The sequence below is a fragment of the Lactuca virosa genome, chromosome 5 (assembly GCF_052849685.1).
Source record: "Lactuca virosa cultivar CGN04683 chromosome 5, Lactuca_virosa_CGN04683_v6, whole genome shotgun sequence".
In the NCBI taxonomy this organism is placed as follows: domain Eukaryota; kingdom Viridiplantae; phylum Streptophyta; class Magnoliopsida; order Asterales; family Asteraceae; genus Lactuca; species Lactuca virosa.
The window spans coordinates 82,961,419-82,985,750 of NC_136430.1; the positions used below are offsets into that span (position 1 = coordinate 82,961,419).

Sequence of the window (24,332 nt, forward strand, 5' to 3'; positions counted from 1 at the left end):
GTTTTTATTGTTTTTCAATGTTTGGTGTTTAGCTGTATTTTTTTTTTTTTCAAATTTCAACTTCAAAGTTTCAATTAATTATTAGGTTTGTTTGGTGAAGTGGTGTTAATTATGTGGTTTATTGTTCATTATCCATTGGTTATTCATTATGCATTGGTGTCAATTATTTGGTTTATTGCTCACTTTTCAATGGTTTATTTTCCTTAAGTTTTTTTAAGACCATCAACACAATTATTGTTATTGTTTGGTATAATAGGTAAATTATTAAAATTTCTTTGTTCATTGTTCGGTAGAGTAGGACTTATTGGCTAAATTGATTTGTTAATTGCAAGTTCTATGGATTGTTTATTTTCTTAACCTCTAGTTAATCTCTTAATTAAGAAATTTATTGAACTTTTTTACCTGTTTGTCTTTAGACGCGTTTGGTTGTGCTTTGGCTAGTAACTGTGCACAAAAACGAGTATGAGGGTGTATTATTTGCCTTCAAGTGGCCGAAGTTTAATAAGGTTGCCGATGTCAGAAATTATTTGAGTGCTTGCAAATTTCGCTAGAACACAGGGACCATTTACGTAATATACTCTTCTTTTGATTAACTTTTTTTTTGTCGTATATATAATTTGGATACACCAGTTGATCGATGAATATAGTCTGTACATTTTTTTACTTTCTATATATATCCCAAACATACAAGGTTCAAGGTCCCCACCATGGCTTCAGCTTCATTCATTATCCTTTCAGCTTCTTTCGACTACCTGTTCTTTGCCACTATATTGTATCCTACGGTTGTCGGCGCGCTCGGCGGAAGTTGGTTCCTCCTCCACCCAACCATCGGCATAACCGCCATGCACATGCAGCTTCTCCCCAGCGACCGTGTCATCATTTTCGACCGGACTGACTTTGGTGCCTCCAACATCTCCCTTCCGGACGGAAAATGCCGAGAGGATCAGTATGATTACATTTTGAAGAACGACTGTACGGCTCATTCTATCGAATACGATGTCGCTTCCAATTCCATTCGTCCCCTCATGGTCCTCACCGACGTTTGGTGTTCCTCCGGTGCTTTAATGCCAGACGGCAGCCTCATTCAGACCGGCGGGTTCAATGACGGTGATCATGTCATTAGAGTTTTTAATAACTCATGTAGTTCGTGCGAGTGGGAAGAGATAAAATCCGGGTTATTTCGCCGGAGATGGTACGCTACTAATCATATATTACCGGACGGCCGGCAGATTGTTATTGGTGGTCGCCGGCAATATAACTACGAGTTCTTCCCAAAAGCTATGGCGTCAGAGAAAGCTTATAGTCTGCCATTTTTAGTACAGACAAATGATGCAAACATCGAGAATAATTTATACCCTTTTGTGTTTCTTAATACCGATGGCCATTTGTTTGTTTTTGCAAATAATCGTGCAATTTTATTTGATTACTCTCGGAATCAAGTTTTAAAAACGTACCCTGAAATACCCGGCGGTGATCCAAGAAACTATCCAAGCACGGGATCCGCCGTCCTACTACCTTTACGTATTGCCAATGCCACCGTAGCGTCGGCGGAGATTTTAATATGTGGGGGTGCACCTAAAGGAGCATTTATGAATGCTGTAAATGGGAAATTTGATGGAGCGTTGAATAGTTGTGGCAGGATAAAAATATCCGATTCGGATCCAAAATGGGCCATGGAAACCATGCCTTTGGGTCGGGTCATGGGTGACATGTTATTACTACCAAATGGTGATGTTTTGATCATCAATGGCGGGTCAAACGGGACCGCCGGGTGGGAGTACGGGCGAAACCCGGTTTTCAATCCTGTAATTTACCGGCATTATAACCGGATTAATTCTCGTTTTGAAGTTCAAAACCCGAGCACTATACCCCGAATGTACCATTCGACTGCTATTCTGCTTCGAGACGGGAGAATTTTAGTTGGCGGAAGTAACCCTCATACATTTTATAATTTCACAAACGTACTTTACCCTACTGAATTAAGCCTAGAGGCGTTTTCACCCTCGTATTTAGATCAAGATTCATCTAGGTCACGTCCAAAAATAATTTCACCAATGACCCAGACAAGAATTCAATACAGACAATTGATAAGTGTTAGGTTCACAGTTCAAAACAAGGTGGACCCAAACACAATATCGGTGACACTGGTGGCACCTTCATTTAACACACATTCATTTTCGATGAACCAAAGGCTCTTGGTGCTTGATGTCGGCAACACTACAAAGGTGGTCGGAAACTGGACATATGAAGTTGACATGACGGCACCACCCTCCGGTAACATTGCACCGGCGGGGTATTATTTGCTATTTGTGGTGCATCAGGATATCCCAAGCGAAGGCATTTGGGTTGTGATTCAGGGATGAGCCATGATGAATAATGCATAGTGGCCCTACAAAATTAATTTATATAGATAGGGTTTACTTTCTTTTAACACTTGTATTTGTAACAATTTTTTTAAGAAAATGTTTAGCTTGGTAATTTTTTTTTACTAACTACCATTAATATAGTTTTAGTTTACAAATTTATAAGTTTTCGAACACAATGCCAAAAAACAGCTATATGTCACGGTTTACATCTAAACCGGACAAAAAGTCAAATTGGGGTATTGGAGTGGAGTGTGCGTACATGTAACATGGGTCGGAAGGTTAAATCATTCACGTGAGATTCGTTGCCAATCAATCCAATTCCAAGCTGCCAAAAGAGAGTTGTCTGCTTCAAACTTCATACTTCTTTCCTTTCATCCATAAAAATAATGTTAGGTTTCATTTAAGAAATTTTGTAAACAATAATCAAAGTGTTGGTATTTTCTTTTCAGAATTATTGGAGTGTGCTTGCCTTCAATTTGAGAAACTACACGGGAAAAAAACACTTTGTAAAATGACACATTTTTATTGTAGTGGTTAGAGGTAGTTAATTAGAGTGAGTTATGGTTGTCAAAATGTAACTCAGCCATAGTTATTTTTATGTTTGTTTTCTTAACCATAGTTAACTATGATTTTTTTAATATAACGACAATGTATACATACTCTAATCTATTTCTGAAATACTCCAAAATTTCATCTAGCTATGTCCCTAATGAAACTTGAACCATCGAGCTTTTTACCTGATACAAGTGAGTTAGAAGAAATTTGGTATGACCGAGTAATTTATGCAAAACTAGGTTATAACCCGTGGAAACCACGGGTAAAAAGTTTATAATTTTTTATTAAATTAATAGGATTTAAGATTTATAAAGCAGATTATAATTAGGTTGTATGCTCGTATTAATAAAATTAAATAAAATTACTTCTAGTTTTCCTTTTTTTCAATCAGGTTGTTCTTCATTTATGAAGTCTTTTGGTTTGAAACCTTGCTGATATGTTCTTACTTTATCATCATCAAAATAAAATAAAATATCATAAAATTTTAAATAAGATCAAAATGGTAAATTCATCAAAACATGTATAAAAAAAGAATGTAATATCCTGCAATTGGTAAACATTTCCTATTAGGGAACGAACTTAAATATAATATTGACAACTTTCACGTAATTATTTGTAACAAATTTTAACTAAAAAAGTTTTATAACTATCGTAATAGTTATAAAGTTAATAAATATCAGGTGATGCAAAAAACAAACATTGTATAAAAATAAAATCTAAGCAATTGCAAAACTGGCACTAAATAAATATATGACACAAAAAGAATATCTTTAATAAAATTCCACTTGATACAAATACACATACTTTATTAAAGCATTTAGCTTGAAGCAATAAAAATTTATCTCAAATTCTTGCTCACAAACTTCTTTGATTTAGCGCTTTGAAAAAATGAATAGATACCCTTTCTGGTATGGAAATAAACGTAATTAAGCAAATAGCATTAATATGGTAAGCTTTAATTGGATTGAAATCTTATTTAAAATACAACATATCACAATTCAAATATATGGGAATTTATTTTATGCAGGTGATATTACGTGATTTATATTAACAAATAATAACTTTACCGAATTTTTAGCATTTACTATCTATTGATTACATGGTTTGTTAGTATTTTTTTTTAAAGCTTACCATATTAAATCCTTTATAACAGGAAATTCACAAATCAAAATAAGTAACTTATCAATTATAAATTAAATGGAATTGAAATAAATGTTGTTGATCCAAGGATATAATAACCGAAAATTAAAATGAATGCAGGGTATTGGAGTAAATTCACTAAGGAAAAAACGACTTAGTGGAAAAGGGTATATTGGTTAGCAAAAATATATAAATAGGAAAAAGCATCCACTTACATATTTTTTGAAAGTATAATGCTATTTCTGTATATTTAAAAAAAAAACGAAAATTGACAAAAGAAAGTATCTTAATATTTGGTGCTACTAACTTGATGTATTGTACTCAAAGAACATACACATATAAGGAAAATGACAATCAATGTTAGGTGATTAAACATGATATAATATCAGTTAATATGGTAATGTCGGATTAAACCAGACGATAAGGGTATATTGGTCAGCAAAAAAAAAATTAATGGGAAAACAACATCCTACTTACATATTTTTTGAAAGTAGAATGCTATTTCTGCATATTTTCCAGAAAAAACGAAAATTGAAAAAAAAAATAATAACTGTAAAAATAACATATCAGCCATCTAGATTTAAGGCTTTTGTACAGTCAAATTTCAGGACCTGCAAAAAAAAACATATACACAATTAGAGATCAGGGGAGATGTGCTAACAGGCGTTGAACTACAACAACATGAGAAAAAGAGAGAGATTAGGGCAGATGTGCTAATAATGAGAGACGTGGAGAAATCTTAGTGAGGAAGGACATAAAATAGAGTTAGAAATTGAAAAGACTAAAAAAAATCATAGAAGAATACGAATTCAAATTGTTATAAAACCAAGACAAACGTTGATCTGAGCCGGCCATTTTGTTTCTTTGCATAAAAAATCCAAATGATGAAGAAAAAATACCAGAATCGATAAACCCTTCAGCGCCATCGAAAACACTAAACACCACAAAATCACCACCGCAACACCCATTACTGCCACCAATCGCAACCCTTAAGCCACCACCACTACCAACCACCGAGCACCATCACCTTCTACATGCCGCCTCCTCTATCTGAGAACAGTCGTATGCCTCACTTTCTCATCTGTGTTATTACTACCTCCAACACCACAAACCACTTGCCACTTTAATACCATTCTTTTACCACCCTTGCTCAAGCCGGATTTCACCATGGAACTAATCGAACCAAGAGAGAAACGAAATAAGGAGAAAGGGGCCCATAATTAGGGATTTCAAAAATGATATTTAGATTTAACTTCTCATAAAGGTTGAAGAAATAACGGAATTAGGGATGGAGATTTTAAATTGGCAAAATTTTAGGAAATCAATAAAAGAGTTTCCGATTTTGAGGCAATCATAGGGTCATTTTCGGAAAATCACTTTGAGAGAATGGGCGGGAAAAGAACCTTGGGAAGGGGCTAATTGATTGCCACTTGGCATATTTGTATTCTTTTATTAGGATAGAGGATGTTACATTGTTCACTTAGAATTAATATTGATACATAATTTTTTCTACTCTATATTGGAAAATATTATTTATTAAAAGATTTCAGTCTGACCGACGTCATTATAGACATGAAAACGATTGATTGTTTGATTCTATAGTAACCAAGTTGGTAGAGGTGGACAAACGAATTGGTGTCAAAAAAATATGGTTTCTATAGGACACCAGGGTTAACGAATCCCTAATGGAATTTGTTAATGCTTAAATTTCTTTGGGTAACATGACTGGTTTTTAATAAAATTAATTTGTTTTTGAAAGAACAATCAAATCGAACCATTGAAGATTGTTGAGCGATTATAAACCATAGTTTCAATGACATTGTAAATTAAATGTTATCAACAATTTTAAAATAATTAATAGAGTAAAACTGAAATTTGGTTATTAAATAAAATTATTCTAAAGTTGAGGCTAGCCACTTGGCTAATAAAATATAAGAAAAAATTATTAACAATGAAGTTCTAAGTTTTATTCTACGCATATACTAATACTAACTCGCATATAAAAAAAGAATAAAAATCATTCTAATAAACATGACATGCCAAAGGTACAATCAATGACACATCAACAGAATGTATATAATTTCGTAACAATGAAATAAAAATAAATAATAATATAAATTAAAATAAAAAGTCAATGGTAATTAAACCTTCTTAAAAAATTTAAAAATGTCTAAATGAAACAATATATATAGTATTTACTTACATTTTCTCATTTCAAAAAATTTATTAGTTTAACCTAAGCCTTAGAGTTATCTTAACAATAAACCTTACGAATGTTTTGTCACTCCACGTGAACCCAAATGCCTTCACTTGGGATGCCTTGGTGTACCACAAAAAGAAGGTAATACCCCACCGGTGCTACATTGCCGGAAGGTGGTGCCGTCACAACAACCTCATAGTTCGATGTTCCGATGACCTTCGTGGTGTTGCCTCCACTAAGAACCAACAACCTTTGATTCATGGAAAATGAATGTGTGTTAAACGATGGTGCTACCATTGTCACCAAGACTAAGTTAAGGTCCACCTGGTCTTGGACAGTGAAGTGTATAACCATCTGTTTCCCATACTCAAACTGTGTACGGGAAACAGGCGCAAATATTTCCGGACGAAGTCCAGATGAACTTGGATCTAGATAAGAAGGGGAAAATGCCTCCAACCTTAATTCAGTAGGATAAAGTACGTTTGTGAAAGTATATTTTTCATGAGGGTTACTACCGCCTACAATAACCCGACCATCTCGAACCAAAACCGCAGTCGAATGGTACATTCGTGGTATCGTGCTCGGGTTTTGCACCTCAAAACGGGACCCGATTGAGTTGTCAGGTTTGTATATTACCGGTTCAAGAACTGGGTTTCGCCCATGTTCCCAACCCGCGGACCCACTTGACCCACCATTGATGACCAAAACGTCACCGTTTGGAAGCAACAACATGTCACCCATGACACGACCCACAGGCATGGTCTCCATGACCCATTGAGGATTCGGGTCGGATATTTTAATTCTCCCACATGTATCCAATGCTCCATCGAATTTCCCATGTTTAGCATTAGTGTAAGCTCCTTTCGGTGCACCACCGCACACCAAAACTTCAACCACATCTTCAATATCTTGTACTATCCGAATTGGAAGTAGTACTGCAGAGCCGGAGCTGGGATAGTTCCTCGGGTCGCCACCAGGTATTTCCGGGTAAGTCTTGACAACTTTGTTATCGGAGTAATTGAATAAAATCGCATGGGTATTCGCAAAGATGAACAAATTTCCATCGGTATGAAGAAATACAAATGGGTATAAGTTATTCTCAATCCACCGATCATATGTTTGAACTAGAAACGGCAAGCTTTGAGCTTTCTCCGACGGTGAGGTTTTCGGGAAGAATTCGTAGTTAAATTGCCGGCGACCACCAATAACAATCTGCCGGCCGTCTGGTAATATATGACTGGTGGCGTACCATCTTCTTTGAATCAACCCAGATGGCATCTCTTCCCAATCGCACTTATCACAAGATCTATAAACTCTTACGGCATGATCACCGTCATTATATCCGCCAATCTGGACTAAGCTGCCATTGGAGTCTAGAGCACCGGAGGAACACCAAACATCAGTGAGAACCATGAGGGGGCGAAGGGTGTTGGAGGAGACGTCGTATTCAACTGAGTGTGCGGTGCAGTCGAGCTTCAACACCATGTCGTTTTGGTCAAAGCGGCATTTTCCGGCGGGGAGGGAGATATTTGAGGAGCCAAAGTCTGTGCGATCAAAGATTACGATACGGTCATTAGTAAGGAGCTGGATGTGCATGGCGGAGATGCCAATGGTTGGGAGGAGGAGGGTCCAGTAGCCGGCGGCGGCAGGGCAGGCCGGTGGGGCATAGTGGAGGAGGAGAAGGCCGAAGAGGAGGTGATAGTATACGTGGGAGGTGGAAATAATCATGAATTTTGAATGTGTTTTGTGATCCTATTGGTGATCGGAGGTGGGGTGCAGGTGGAGGTACTGGAAATGGGAGGTGTTGGCAGCTATAAATTCCTACATGCATGATGCTGGGATCAACAAAGAAGAGCACATTTGGATTTAGATCAATTATTGATTTTCCAACTATAAAAATGGTCCCTGTTATATCTGAATTCACGAATATGAGAATTAACATACCATTGAATTTATGCAATCCGATTTTAATTATATTATGTAAAGATTAAATCTGATAGTTATTATGTAAAGATTAAATCTGATAGTTTATTGGTAGCAGGTTTATAAAGCTTTAAGATAGACAAAGAAACTAAATTTAATTAAGGTAGTCTAAATATAATTAGTAGTTTATGATCTTTTGAATATTTTTTTGAGATATTAACGGAAAATCTAATCTTCTCATAAACTACTCCTTAATATCACATATGTTCACGGCGAAACATAACCCTTAACCTCAAGGAGAGAAGGCAACACCAGATACCGCTAGACTAGAAAGTAATAATAATATTTGAGATCATGCTATATTAATCCCTACATAATCATTGATTACATATTTTGATGTTTCGCAATACTTTTTATAAGCGTATCACATTTGTTAAGGAAATTTGCTTCTATATATAAAAAAGGATAACCGAAACACTTTACAATGCGTTCTTGTGCATATTAATTAAAAAAGTATATCCTTGTGAAAATTTAATGAATAATTATGTTTAAAGCATGAAAGGTGTGTTTCACATTTATGTCATCATGCTTTAACTTATCATATCTTATGATGAAAGAGTTCTTTTTGTGATATTTGCTACAAAAATTCAACCTCCTTTTTTAGAAAATTGTGTTTCTCATCGTCTTGAAGCTATATCATCAAATTAACTTAAACTGTGTTCGTAAATTGTTTCACTAATTGTATCTAACTATAATGGATTGACTTGTTGACCAAAATCAATCTTGATGAACATTAAACAAGTAAGAAAAGTGTGGAGTACACACGTGTTTAAGTTTATACAAGATTTAAAGTAAGGGCAAAATGATATCAGAACCGAAAATGATTTCGAAATGGAATTGATATCAGAATCGAAAATGATTTCGGAATGGAATTCATATCGGAACCGAAAATGATTTCGGAATGGAATTGATATCGGAACTGAAATGATTTCGGAATGAAATTGATATCAGAAACGAAGATGATTTCGGAACTAGAGTTGATTTTGGAATAGAAATGGCTTCCGATGAATAAGAACTCATTGGAAAGGTAATGTTCACTTCTAATAGACCGAAACGCATCGGGACAGCTGACCTTGGTTTTCTTAATCGGAACGATACTATTCACTTTCGATGGATCGGAACGCATCGGAACAGCTCATATCAGAACGAGTCGGAACAAGCTTACATCGGAATGCGTGTAGTTCGGTGTTTTACCCACGGTTAATCTATTATCCAGTGGTTGAAACGACCGTTTGGTGTCAGGTTTGACAGTTGGTGACAGTTTTGGGACACCCGTCGGTTATGCTTTTATCCAGTGGTTAAATGTTCGTTTTGTGTCAGTTTTTGACCGTTGGAGACTATCTTATAACAGTTTTTAACAAGCGACATATTTAAGCAAAATATTGGTCAAACTTTCTGGTATGGACGAAAACATACCCTCTTATTCTCTTTTCTTGCTCTCAAACTTCTGAGTATTATCCAATTGAGGATTTGGGAGTACCACTCAAATACTTCGATATGAAAGTGTTAAACACGATTCTCAGAATTTTCAAGTGCTTTCTACCCCAAATTTCTAACAAAAATCGAAGTATATTTGTGATCATGGCAAGTGGCGATTCTGTGAAGGATATGACAAGAAAGTTTGACAAACTGAACAAGTTTGAAGGGCAAGATTTTCCGTAGATGGCAAAAGAAGATGCATTTTCTTCTTACTACTCTGAAAGTGGTGTATGTCTTGAGTACACCCATGCCAGAATTTGCTAAAGATGAAACCTTGGAAGCAACAAGAAGAAGATCAAAGTGGGACAATGATGACTACATCTGTCGTGATCATATTCTCAATGGTATGTCTGATTCTCTATTTGATATCTATCAGAATGTTGAAACTGCAAAAGAACTGTGGGATTCTGTTGAATCCAAGTATATGACTGAAGATGCTTCAAGCAAGAAGTTTCTTGTCAGTTGCTCTATGGGTTACAAGATGTCTGACTCCAGGTCTGTTATGGAACAATTCCATGAAATGTTGAGGATGTTGGGACAGTTTGCTCAACACAATCTAAAAATGGATGAAGCCATTTCTATGACTGTGATCATTGACAAACAACTCCCTTCCTGGAAAGATTTTAAACATAATCTGAAACATAACAAAGAGGAATTAACTTTGACTCAAATTGGAAACCATTTATAAAATTGAAGAGTCATTAAGGATTCAAGAAGTTGATAACAATCCTAAAGGCAAGAATCAAGTTGGTTCCTCTTCTGTGAACATGGTTGAAGGAGAAAGTTCAAAGAATCCCAAGAAGTCTAATGAAAAAAGGAAGTTTAAAGGAAAGGATGACAAGTCTTTTAACAAGAAGGCAAAAGTGGTTAGTTGGAATTGTAACAAACCGGGTCACATCAAGTAAGATTGTTGTCTTCGTAAAGTGAATAAGGATTGTGCTGGACCAAGTGGATCCAAGGATCCAGAAAAGCAACAAGGTCAGAATTCTGGTTTTATTCAGAATTTTAATCGTGTACAAAATTATATTTATGTGATTTCTGAATCATTTTATGTGTAGGATGATGATGTTGCATGGTGCGTTGATTCGGGAGAAACAAGCCATATTTGTAAAGATCTTCGTTGGTTCAAGGAATGTCAACCAGTTGAAGATGGATATGTGGTGAAAATAGGAAATGTTGCTACCGAACCAATCAAGGGGTTAGGGTCTGTTTTTCTTTATTTTACTTCTGGAAAGTGTTTGTGTTTGAACAATGTTTTATATGTGCTGGGGATTCGAAAGAATCTTGTGTCTGAAATTTTCTTGAATAATTGTGGTTACAAACAAGTATTAGAAAGTGACAAGTATATCTTGTCAAGACATGGTTTTTTATGGGTTTTGGATATGTATGTAATGGAATGATTAGGCTTAATATTAATTATCCTAGTTATGATAATTCTGTTTGCATGGCTTCTTCTAGTTCTAGCAATAATTTTAATAAATCTGATTTATGACATGCTAGACTAGGGCACATTCATTAATAAGAGATTAAAAGATATGTTAAAAATGAGTTTCATTCGTTCTTTTGATATAAATAATGAAAAGTGTAAAATATGCATGCTCATTAAAATCACAAGACAACCTTTCAAAGATGTTGTTAGGAATGCAAGGTGTTGGAACATATACATAGTGATTTATATGATTTCCATGCAACACCTTCCCTTGGAAACAAAAAGTATGTTGTTACTTTTATTGATGATGCATCTAGATACTGTTATGTCTATTTGCTACATTCAAAATATGAAGCTCTTGATATATATAAGATTTATAAACAAGAGGTTGAACTTCATAAAAATGAATTAATAAAAGTTTTACGTACTGATAGAGGTGGTGAGTATTATGACCCGATTTATTTTGAATCAACTGGAATAATACATCAAACCACGGCTCCTTATACACCACATCAAAATGGTGTAGCTAAAAGGAAAAATAGGACTTTGAAAGAAATGGTTAATTCCATGTTGTCCTATTTAGGTTTGAGAGAAGGTTTATGTGACATCCCCAATTTTTACGGTCTAAAAAAGACTTTTTATTTATGCTTATTTAAAACATTTGTTAATGTGGAATTGGTCCCAAAATATGCTTGATATGACATGATATCAAGTCAAGGCATTTAAGAAGAAATGTTTTTCATTTATATTTCCAAAACTCGGGATGTCATAATTGATACAAGAAACATAAGCATAAATGAAGACTTACTACATTTCATTACACTAATGGTCTATATTTCCTTGAATTTCTCAGCATATATATACATCATTATCCATATATAATTACTTGTGATGCAAAGAAACTGAGTGAATCAGGTTGGAAAACCTAGTGAGATACATAGGGTTTTCACCCCACATCATCCCTAATAAATACATAACTTTTTGTCATTTGTCACATTCTTATTGATTTGGCCACATGTCATTTTGTGGTTATTTTCAATTAAATTTTTTCCACATGGCATTTTGTGGTTGTTTCATTTTTATTAAATGTATTAATCACAATAAATATAAAAATAAAAGCATTTCAATTTCATTAATTGACTTTCCTTCTAATTTCAAAATTTCTAAATTAAAGCCCATTAGTTTCTTTGTTTATTTATCTAAATTATTTGTTTAAATTTAAAAGAGAAAAAACACTTTAATTTTAATAATTTAATATTTTTCTATTTTTCTTATAAATTCAACTTCTCAAATGTTTATAATTTTATATATAAAATTTTTAAATGAACCCATGTAATACATAATTCTTACACCTAGTATTATAATCTTTAATTATATATTCTTCAGCATTCAAATAACCCAATTACCTCACTCCCGTTATTCTCACTTACTAATCCTAATATGGTGATCTCAACGGATCTTTCTTAAAGGAACTTTATTAGCAGACAACTATAATTCCTAGATGATTAGGCACGCCAATATGATAATACTGTTGGATTCAGTGTCTAAACCCATAACTATAATTGGTATAAACTTGAATTGATGGTATCACAGTCCTTTTGGGTTGCCTTCAAAGCTAGCAATTGGACATGATTATTTTTGAGAGAGAGGTTGATTTATTATTTGAATAATAAATTGAAATAATTGATTTGTTAATATATTATGGAAATAATATATTAATTAGAAATAGTAATAATTAATTAATATTAAATCAGAAATTAATTGGAATTAATTTGGTGATTAAAAGAATTAGTTAAAAGTGCAGGGACTGAAGTAATATTGTTTAATAGTTGAGCAAGAGGCATTATACAATCCTCCATGAGGCTTTAACGGTTTTATGAGTCTTAAGGTTTCTAGAATTATCCCTGGTGGATAATTAGGAAACTAGATAATTACGCGGTTCAAGATAATATTATTATATTGGGTTTGGGCTTAACTAGGGTTTCCTAACTGTACTATAAATAGGCCCCTAGCGCTATAAAATTCGGAACTCATATCCTTAGAGAGATCTGGCCGAAATTCTCCTTCTCCCTGTCCATAATCCTTAGTTTCTAGTCTTGGGTGTGAACCATCAGAGGCACGACGCTTGTGTTGCTAGTTGCCAAAAGATTTGAAGAAGGATTCAAGGTTGTTTACAATAACAATCTTCAAAGTAAGTTTCTTAACTTATTGAATTAGTTTTTCATTAGAAAAGTTTTATAGGATGATAGTTCATAGTATGTTGCCTATACGTGAAAGACATAGATCCTTAATAGGTTGCATGTGCCCTAATCATTTGAATTGTTTGAATGTTTTCCGCTTAGTGCATATAAATTTTATAACCTACGTTTTCCATCAGTGGTATCAAAGCCTTATGGCTATCTTTCATGTATTTGCACATTGGTGAATTGATCAATCAAAAGAAACTAATTTTTTTCGAAAAATCCCAACTCACGACGTGAGCATTGGTGCTCACGATGTGAGCTCGGCCAGATCCGAAAAATTTGATGCTTATCTGCCTAATCTGATTTCATATGATAATTATCTGCTATATTTATTTGCAAAATCCGATTTTACTGAATATATTATGATAATATGAATGCCTAGAAATTAGGAGATAAGTGTTTGACTTGATTAATTATTTGTTGATTAATATGATTGATTTTTTAAGTGTTTAAATAATTAATTTGGATATTAATTGAACTTAATAATTAATGTCAAATATTATTGGGTTTATTTTTAAATTTAAATTAAAAGTTTAATTTAAAAAATTTAAAAAATAAACTAGTATTTTTGAAAAGTTTAAAAAGTACACCTTATACTATATGTAGAATTAAATGTTTAATTATTAATATACGTATAAGACTAAGTCAGTCGAACCGTTAGTACGCCTCATTCACGGAGTCGATCTATAAGGGGGTATAAGGAAACCGCCTATAAAATGGCGGTTGAATGGGTGTCCACTCTCACCCACCGTTTCCTTTATTGGTGGAGGGTTGTTAGCCGAATGGGTTTGATAGGACAATTGATTCTCATTAATAAGTATAATGAATTAAAAAGTAACTAAAATTTTTTATTAAAATTCCCAATCTTAGTTACTTTAGGAAAAAATTTGAATTTGTATGCTAACCCATGAAATTGTACATTGCACTTTATAAGTCGTTAGTGGAGCGTATGTGGTTAACTGGCACACTAATAGGGACTAACAAAGAGTGGCAATGGGTGTCTCGAAAATTATCATTGATTAATGGAACGTATGTGGTTAACCGACACATTAAAATGGGATGATAAATGACATCGATAGTATCAAGCTAATTTGCATGATTATTCACATCTTGTTTGTGATCCTCGGTATTCTAGTCACAAATGGAAGAACATAATCAAGATTAAACATGCCATTGAAGATTTTCAATGAATCTAAAAAGATATAGGAATTTCATTAAAAACCTAATCGTTCAAATTTCGTTTTCTTGTGGTGAAATTGGTAAATCGTCATTTACCTACCTTTATATAATTTGCAATTAGATTACGACATCCCTTTTCTAAGTTGTTGAATTATTTAGTTCGATCCTAGCCTTGATATTTCATTTTGGGTGTTATATTGAGGATTATTCTCATCTAACTAAAACTATCTTTCTTTTATAGATGTCTACTCCAGCTGATGATTCTGGTTCCTTCTCCTCCTCCTCCTCCAACAACAACTTCTCCTTGTTGAACATCTGCTCTAAGGTGCAATTGGATGGCACCAACTATAACGATTGGATGTATAAAATAAAAATGGCCCGTCATTTTGAGGACAAGAAGTATGTCCTTGAGAGACCATTGTATGAGATCGACAAAGAGAAGGCAACTCCTGAAGAAATGGTCGCCTACAAGAAACACTATAATGATGCAACAAAAGTTGCTTGCATCATGGTGGCCACAATGACTCCAGAATTGTAGAGACACTATGAGGATTACTAGCCGTACGAGATGAGCAAGGACCTTATGGAGAAATACCATAAGTGAGCTCTTCAAGAAAAGTACGAGGTGGTAAAGTCCCTAATTGCTAGCAAGATGAAGGAGGGAGAGTCTGCTAGTAGCCACGTTCAAAGAATGCAACGATACGTGGACAGGCTCATCAAGCTGAATGTGAATTTTGATAAAGAGTTGGCAATCGACATAATGTTAAACTCTTTGCCAAGTTGTTATGATCAGTTCATATTGACATATCATTTGAACAACAATGAAACTACTTTTTCTTAATTGCAAAACCTCCTACGAATAGCTGAAGCAGAAATGAAGGGAAAAAGTATTGCCTCCACTCCAAATAGTGCTCCTGTTTTGGCCACTGGTCAAGGGAAAGGGAAAAAGAGGAAAGGTCCTCCCAAATAAACATGGAAGGGAAAGTACCAAGCTAGATCGTCAAGCACAGGACCCAAAGAAAAATCCAGTTCTGATGCTCCCCCTGACTCTGACCCCAAAGATGCCATTTGCTTCTATTGTAATGACAAGGGGCATTGGAAATGAAGCTTCCTGAAATACTTGTAGGATATCAAGGATGGAAAGGTGAAGCCAACATCGACAGATATTTACATTATTTTATGTAATAACTCATCATATTCTCTTTCTTGGGTCATTGATACATGATGTGGATTTCACATTTGTTTTGATTTGCAGGGGCTAAAAAGAAGTGAGGATGTGGAGATTGGAAGGATGAAATTAATCATGGGGAATAGGCGATCTTCACTTGTCACCAAGATTGGAGTTTATGGCTTAGTGCTTAGTAGTGGGTTTGGATTCGATTAAATAAATTGTTGCTACTCGTCAGAAATGGCATGAAACATTATTTCATTTCATGCATTGTTTAAACAAGGTTTTAGATATTCTTTTAGTGCTGAGAATGGTTCTACATCTGCTTATAAAAATGGTGTTTTTTATTTTGAAGCCTTACCTTGTGATGGTGTGTATGAAACCATGATGATTGTAGACAATTTCGGTAATAGTGTTTTTCAAATTGATTCATTTAATGGCATAGACAAAGCATGCTTGTGGCATTGTCGTCTTGGACACGTTAACAAGAAACGCATCGCCCAACTCCAAAAGGATGGAGTGCTGGAATCATTTGACTCAAGGTCATATGATACATCCGAATCTTGTCTTTTGGGTAAGATGAAAAAATCACCTTTCACTGGTTCTTGTGAAAGAGGTGAAAGATTTTTGGATCTCTTACACACAGATGTGTGCGGGCCCTTCAGATCCACCACAAGGGATGAAAATCAATTCTATGTGACTTTTACTGATGATTATAGCAGCTATGGCTATATCTACTTAATCAAGCATAAATCAGAAACCTTTGAAAAGTTCAAAGAGTTTAAGCAAGAAGTCGAGAATCAATTGGGCAGGAAGATAAAGATGCTTAGATCCGATAGAGGCGGTGAGTATCTTAGTATCGAGTTCCATGACTACCTCAAGGAATATGGAATAGTTTCTCAATTGACACCTCCTACGACACCACAACTTAACAGTGTGGCTGAGAGGTGCAATCGAACCTTGTTGGACATAGTTCGTTCAATGATTATTCGAACTTCTCTTCCAATTTCATTCCGGGGGTATTCCTTAGAGAATGTTTCCAACATTCTTAATCTTGTCCCAACTAAGAAGGTTGCCAAAACACCTCATGAAATGTGGACATGGAAGGTTCCCTCGTTAGCACATATCAAGGTTTGGGGTTGTGAAGCTTTTAGTAGACGAGAGACTCACAAAAAGCTTGAACCTTGTAGTGAGAGATGTACTTTCATCGGCTATCCACAAAAGTCCTTTGGATATTTATTCTACAGGCCTAGTGAAAACGTGGTCTTTGTAGCAAGAAAGGGAGTCGTTCGCGAGAGAGAGAGAACTCATATGAAAAGAGGACAGTGGGCGTATAATTGATCTTGAAGAGATTCAGGAGTCAAACGATGAAGGAACCTCTGAAGACGCTAGGGCTCAACCTGAGGAAGAAATTCCAGTTGAACCAGTTGACGAATCATTACCTCTTAGGCGTTCCAGTAGAGTTAGAATGCCACCTGAGTTCTACGACATTAATATTACTACAGATGGTGATACGTTTATCAGTGTTAGTACATTGGTAAATTTGGATGAGCCTTCTAACTACAAGGAAGCAATGACAAGCCGTAAGGCTTCCAAATGGAAAGAGGCAATGGACAACGAGATCAAGTCCATGTATGACAACAAAGTTTGGAACTTGGCTGAAAATGTACCATGTCGTAAGACAGTTGGGTGCAAATGGATCTTCAAGAAGAAGATCGACATGGATGGAAAGGTACACACTTTCAAGGCTCGAATGGTTGCGAAGGGCTTTACTCAGACCCCATGGGTTGACTATGATGAGAGCTTTTCACCAGTAGCTAAGATAAAATCTATTAGGGTAATGCTATCCATAGCTGCATTTCTGATGGGTTTTGAGCATTCTAACACTCCTAAGGTGTGCATGCAACCCTAGAAACCTTGGATCTCTATTTTCTCTATTATACATGCAAACTATCATTTTTCCAAGGTTTCATCCTAACTAGCTGTCACACCCCCAAACCAGACGGCGGAAACGTCCGGGGGTGGATGACTTCATTTGTAGTATCACAACACATGAATTATAGTAATCAAAGTACAAACAACCATTGTATTTAAAAAGTATAAGTATTTACATGTGTTCCATCATTGTATATTGAAACCAAAATAGTTATACAAATGAAGATGACAAGACTCAAAATAGCTCCATCTTCTCAAAAGCTCGGGGAGTACCTGTCTACTGATTCCCTGAGAATACAAGTAATTTGAAAAGAAAGTATCAACATAAGGTTGAGTGAGTGCATAAGTATTTATGTTTGAAAGTATGTTTCTGTTTCTAGAATATATAATCTGTTCCAGAAAATCCTATATTTTCTGTTGTATATGAAAAGTAATTTTAATCTCATAAAACCGTTCTATTTGTAAACCAATGTTCTGTAATTGTATTCCTTTATGTAAATCTTGTAGCTGTGAGTATGCCTGGTTCCACTAGTTGTTATTGTAAACAGTAATGTAATACTGTAAATTGTATCTTGTAAAACTAGTACTTTGAAAATGTACTTATGTTTAGTTAATTATACACTAACGTATTGTTAATATCTTTTTAATGAGTTATTATAACCATACTGACTAGATGGCCTGACCCAACACTATGAATGCGTTAAAGCTGTTGATAACAACTGTCACTCGTAGGCGTGTATGCCTGACTGTAGCTAGCAGACTGAGTGCGGGGTTGTCAATCCCAATATAGATCTATATACATATTGTTTCGATCCCCGGCTGGAGATTCAGGTTATAATCTCAAGACTTTAACAATATTTTTTTTAATGAATTAAACAACCTGAATCAAATGACTCATAAAAAGATTAGAAACGTTACATGTATAATAGTTATAAAAACCCAATCATTCTGAAATAAATGATTGACAGTATGTTCTTGAATTAGTATTCTTAACATGTATATGAAAGATGTATACTTTTGATTAGTTTTGAATCAAACCTTTGTTCTTGTAAAACAATGTACTTTAGTATACTTTAATCGTGAATTAATGTTCTGTGAATCATAAATTATACCTATTATAATTTATATGTACTTTCTAAGTTGATACTGAGTATTAATGAATGCAACCCCTTCCTCAACATGTTACAAAGGGTATCTGAACTGAATGAAATAGCTTTTATATTTATATACATATACAAATATATATAAGTAAAATTTAAATGACACTTGGACAAATAACCGATACTTATAATCTCACATCCAAACAAGGATAAGGAACCAAAGTGGGTTATCAGTTCTAAGCCTTTTAAATCTTATATATATATATATATATATATATATATATATATATATATATATATATATATATATATATATATATAAATATGATTTCTGGGAAAAAATATAAGTTTATAAAAACATTTAAAAGAAGTTTAATATTTTGAAATACTTTTGGTGACTTAATGTTATTTTAACACAATATTTGAAAACCAATTAAATTGATGATAACTGAAATCCATTTTGAAAAGATATTTGAAACCTTTTGTTTATAACACAAAATATTTGTGTTAGACTTGTATTCCCCCCCCCCCCCCCTTAAAACAGTAAAAACTATGAAAATACGGGGGTATGAACTTACCTTTCGGAGGATGATTCAAATGATGATTTGGTATAGGATGTTTAGTTCCACGAGTGAAATCCCGCAACAAAACAGGTCCTATATATATTTGTATAGCATATATACATCCAATTAGCTAAAATAATCATATGAATGATTAGAAACCGGACTAATTTGTAAGTATAACTTAAAAATTGAAGTGTTTGAAGCTAGATTGGAGGCTGAAATGGGTTTACGGCCAGGAGTTTACGGCCAGGAGATTTTACGGGCAGGAGTGTTCTTGAAGGATGAAGAACACCTGATGATCCTAGACCAGATTCTAAGAAGATTCAAAGGTTTTGAGGTGCTTGTTCTTCGTGTTCTTCACGTTCTTCGTGAAAACTAGTAAAATCAATGGATTTTAGCCTAATGATTGAAGATGGAAGAGTATTCTTGAAGTGATGACAAGATCAAGAATTTATACCTGTTAGATATTGTGAAGAATTAGTGTTATAACACTTGAATAAGATGAACAAGGATGATTATTGCATGTTCTTGAGGAGAGAGGTTGTTCTTCGTGCTCTTGGCTAATGAGACTTGAGAGAGTTTAAGAGTTCTTGGTTGGAAGATGTGAGAAATAAAGGAAAAATGAAAAAAAATTATATATATGTGCGAGGGTTCACGGTCCGAGGGTTTACGGCCGTGAACCTCGTTTACGGTCCAAGGTCGGCTAAAGTTTACGACCGAGAACGTGACCTAATGCGATAAGGTTCGGTTTCCGAGAAGATAAGAACCGAAGAGTTTACAGCCGAAGCCTGATTACGGCCGAAGCCGTTTACGGCCTCGTTCACGGATGCGAGGGTTTACGGTCCGAGGTGTTTACGGTCGTAAACCTTTTGCGGTCCGAAGTGTTTGCGGTCCGAAGTAGGGAAATAAGATGCGAAGTTTCTCAGTTTTTAAGCGTTTTCCTTCTAAATTCAATTGTAATTATTTTAAGGATTTTAACAAGTAAAGGTTATTATTATAACCTAAATGAAAACCCAAACAATAAAAAGGACCTTAGTTGACCCTCGTTTGACTTTGGTTGACTTTACAAGATAGAAAATAACGGGATGCTATATTATCCCCCGTTAGAGAGAATTTCGTCCCAAAATTTGGATTAAAGAGACACAGAAAGACTAGGGAAAAAATGTGGATACTTCTGTTGCATTCGATCCTCCCGCTCCCAAGTGAATTCAGGTCCCCGTTTTGCATTCCAGCGAACCTTCACTATCGGTATACGGCTTTGTTTGGTTCTCTTTACTTCCTTGTCTAAAATCTTTACGGGTTCTTCCACGAAGTTGAGATTCTCGTTTACCTCGATCTCATCGAGTGGGATAACAAGAGTCTCATTGGATAGACACTTTTTCAAGTTAGAGACGTGGAAGACAGGATGTATGTTACTTAGTTCTTGGGGTAGTCGAAGTTTGTAAGCTACTGGACCGATTCTAGAAAGAATCTCGAATGGTCCTATGTACCTTGGATTCAGCTTGTCACGCTTTCCAAAGCGTATCATGCCCTTCCAGGGCGAGACCTTCAACATGACGCGGTCACCAACCTGGAATTCTAAAGGTTTTCTTCTTTTGTCAGCGTAGCTTTTCTGTCTATCTCTAGAAGCTTTAAGTCGCTCCTGGATTTGTACGATTTTCTCCGTAGTTTCGCGAATGATTTCCGGACCAGTAAGTGTACTGTCAGGAACTTGACCTCTAGCTAGCTGCGTGTCACCCACTTCAGCCCAGCACAGAGGTGATCTGCAGTTGCGGCCATAGAGGGCTTCGAAAGGAACAACCTTTATGCTAGTGTGATAACTGTTGTTGTAAGAGAATTCGACAAGGGGTAAATGAGTATCCCATGCCTTCCCAAAGTCTATCACGCAAGCTCGCAACATGTCTTCTAAAGTTTGAACCGTCCTCTCACTTTGTCCGTCGGTTTGTGGATGGTAGGCTGTACTCATGTCCATCCTAGTTCCCAAAGATTTTTGTAAAGACTTCCAGAAACAAGAAGTGAATCTACTATCTCGGTTTGAAATAATACATATTGGCACCCCATGCAGTCTAACGATCTCCTTGAGGTAAGTTCTTGTTAGCTTCTCAATCTTGTCATTTTCTTTGATCGGTAAGAAGTGTGCGGATTTGGTTAATCTATCGACGATAACCCAAATAGTATCATAACCACCCGATGTCTTGGGTAACTTAGTTATGAAATCCATTGTAATCCGCTCCCACTTCCATTTAGGGATTTCAGTTTGTTGCAATAAACCTGAAGGTTTCTGGTACTCTACCTTGACTTTGGAACAAGTAAGGCACTTGCCCACAAAGGTAGCGATTTCGACCTTCATGTTAGGCCACCAGTATAGTTTCTTGAGGTCCAAATACATCTTGTCTGAACCTGGATGAATGGAGTATCGGGTTTTGTGTGCTTCATTCATAACCACGTCTCTGTAACCACCGAACTTTGGTGTCCTGATCCGGTTCATGAAACAATAGACTCCATCATCCCTGACTTTGAAGTTCTTATCCATTCCTCTCAGGGTTTCACCTCCCACCTTTTTGGGTTTTAAGGCCTCGAGTTGAGCCTCTCTGATCTGTATGGACATATGTGAATGGATTGTCATGGTCAACGACTTTACTCGGCGTCCCGAGTATTGTTTTCTGCCAAGGGCGTCAGCTACTACGTTAGCTTTACCAGGGTGATAAAGAATCTCACATTCATAGTCGTTCAGTAGCTCCACCCACCGTCGTTGTCTCATGTTTAGCTCTTTCTGATTGAAGATATGTTGGAGACTTTTATGGTCCGTGAATATTGTGCATTTCGTGCCCTATAAATAATGTCTCCAAATCTTCAAAGCAAATATCACTGCTCCTAGCTCAAGGTCATGTGTTGTATAGTTGACTTGATGTGTCTTTAGTTGTCTTGAGGCATAGGATATAACCGTTCCTCTTTGCATAAGAACACATCCAAGCCCTTGATTAGAAGCATCACAATACACTACAAAATCCTATGTCCCTTCAAAAAGAGACAGGATCGGTGCACTACATAGAGCTTGCTTCAGCGTTTGGAACGTTTTTTCTTGTTTTTCTCCCCAGGTAAAAGTTACACCCTTTTGCGTCAAGGTGGTAAGAGGTTTAGCAATTCGGGAGAAATTCTGGATGAATCTGCGATAGTAGCCAGCAAGACCTAAGAATTGACAGATTTCTGTAGGTGTTTTGGGTGCTGGCCAGTTCTCGATTGCCTTGATTTTGGAAGGGTCAACGTGTATTCCTTCTGAACTGACCACGTGACCTTGGAATCAACCTTCCTGATCTAAAATTCACACTTTAAGAACTTCGCATAGAGTTTCTCTGTTCTAAGAGTTTGCGATACTTGACGAAGATGTTGGCCATGTTCCTCTTCACTTCTTGAGTAGATAAGGATGTCATCAATGAAGACTATGCCGAATTTGTCCAGGAATGGACGGCACACTCTGTTCATTTGGTCCATGAACACAGCACGTGCATTCGTCAATCCGAATGGCATCACTAAAAACTTGTAATGACCATAACGAGTCCTGAACGCGGTTTTGGGAATGTCCTCCTTCAAAATCTGTAACTGATGATGCCCAGATCTTAAGTCTATTTTTGAGAAGTAGCTCGCACCTTGAAGTTGGTTAAATAGATCGTCAATGTGAGGCAGAGGATATCGATTCTTGATGGTAAATTTATTCAGCTCGCGGTAGTCTATGCACATACGGAATGATCCGTCCTTCTTCTTTACGAACAAAACCGGTGCTCACCAGGGTGAGAAGCTTGGTCTTATGAAACCTTTGCTAAGGAGTTCGTTAAGCTGGATGGATAATTCCTGCATCTCAGAAGGTGTAAGACGATAGGGGGATTTGGCTACAGGGGTAGCCCTAGGGATTAAGTCGATTCTGAATTCGACTTGTCGTTCGGGAGGCACTCCTGGAAGATCGTCAGGAAAAAATGTCGGAAAAATTGCAGATGTAACGCCCCAATTCTCAGGTATTGTTCAAATAAGATTTATTGGGTGACGCTCTACTCGACGAGTTGGTTGACCTACTCGTCGAGTAGCAGCGGGGTGCGATCGCGTGTTAAGTGACCTACTCGACTAGTCCATATTGGGACTTGGCGAGTAGGAGCTGGCAGATGAAACCCTAAATCCCAGGGTTTGCACCCCTATTTAAAGGAGCCTCAGCCTCCTTTGGCCTCTTTGCAGTCTTTGAGAGCTCCTTAAACCCTAATACACGTGTGTGTGTGCCCATTGTGTGTTTGAAGCTTGGAAAGAGGATCTTTGGAGGGAGAAGGCTTGGAGGAGAAGGAGATTGGAGCAAGTAGAGTGTGGGAATCAACACTTATCTCAGTTATCATCTTCTGGAGGTAACCAAATCGTCTTTCTCCTTGTGAATCTATTCTATTGGTTAAGTTTTAGGGTTTTTGGTGAGATGTTAAGTTGGAAAGATGATCTATGGGCTAGATCCGAGGTTGTAACTTCAGATTTGGACCCTCCTTGGATTCTAGAAGCATAAAGTTACAGTGTTGGTCATGATTGAGGTCCCTTTTGAGCATGAAGCTCCATTAAGAACTTAAAATAGGCATTTAGAGCCTTTATAGCCATGCATGCACGTAAAGTTTGCAACTTTACGTGATAAGCATACCCTAGAAGCTTGGATCTATGATTTGGAGCCGCTGCATGGCTCAAAATAAGTCTATATGGAAACAGGACTGAATGGACTCGGCGAGTCGTAGGGTTGACTCGACGAGTCACATGAAGATGGCCGTGAACTCGACGAGTTGGATGAACAACTCGGCGAGTCCGATGAAGATTACCATAAGACTCGACGAGTTGATGAACAACTCGGCGAGTCAAATGAGTTTTCCCTAGGATATGTATGCGTGTGTATCTGTCGAGTTGCAATGAGGGAACTCGACTGGTGGCCTTAAAGTTTGATCGAGAATTGAAGGAACTCGACGAGTCACCCCGATG

The 24,332-nt window shown here is 36.2% G+C and overlaps 1 protein-coding gene and 1 pseudogene across 1 annotated transcript; one reads left to right on the plus strand and one right to left on the minus strand.

The window, feature by feature from the left end:
* Nucleotides 1–665: 665 nt before the first annotated feature.
* LOC145115182 (aldehyde oxidase GLOX pseudogene) lies at nucleotides 666–2,478 on the plus strand (annotated as a pseudogene).
* On the minus strand, nucleotides 2,353–8,180 carry LOC145115183 (aldehyde oxidase GLOX1-like). Its single transcript, XM_079051407.1, has 3 exons — nucleotides 6,328–8,180; nucleotides 2,626–2,734; nucleotides 2,353–2,389 (listed from the first exon to the last, which is right to left on the minus strand). Exon 1 carries the CDS (start codon nucleotides 7,987–7,989, stop codon nucleotides 6,343–6,345), a length of 1,647 nt encoding a protein of 548 aa, XP_078907533.1. The 5' UTR covers nucleotides 7,990–8,180; the 3' UTR covers nucleotides 2,353–2,389; nucleotides 2,626–2,734; nucleotides 6,328–6,342.
* Between the last annotated feature and the right edge of the window lie 16,152 nt (nucleotides 8,181–24,332).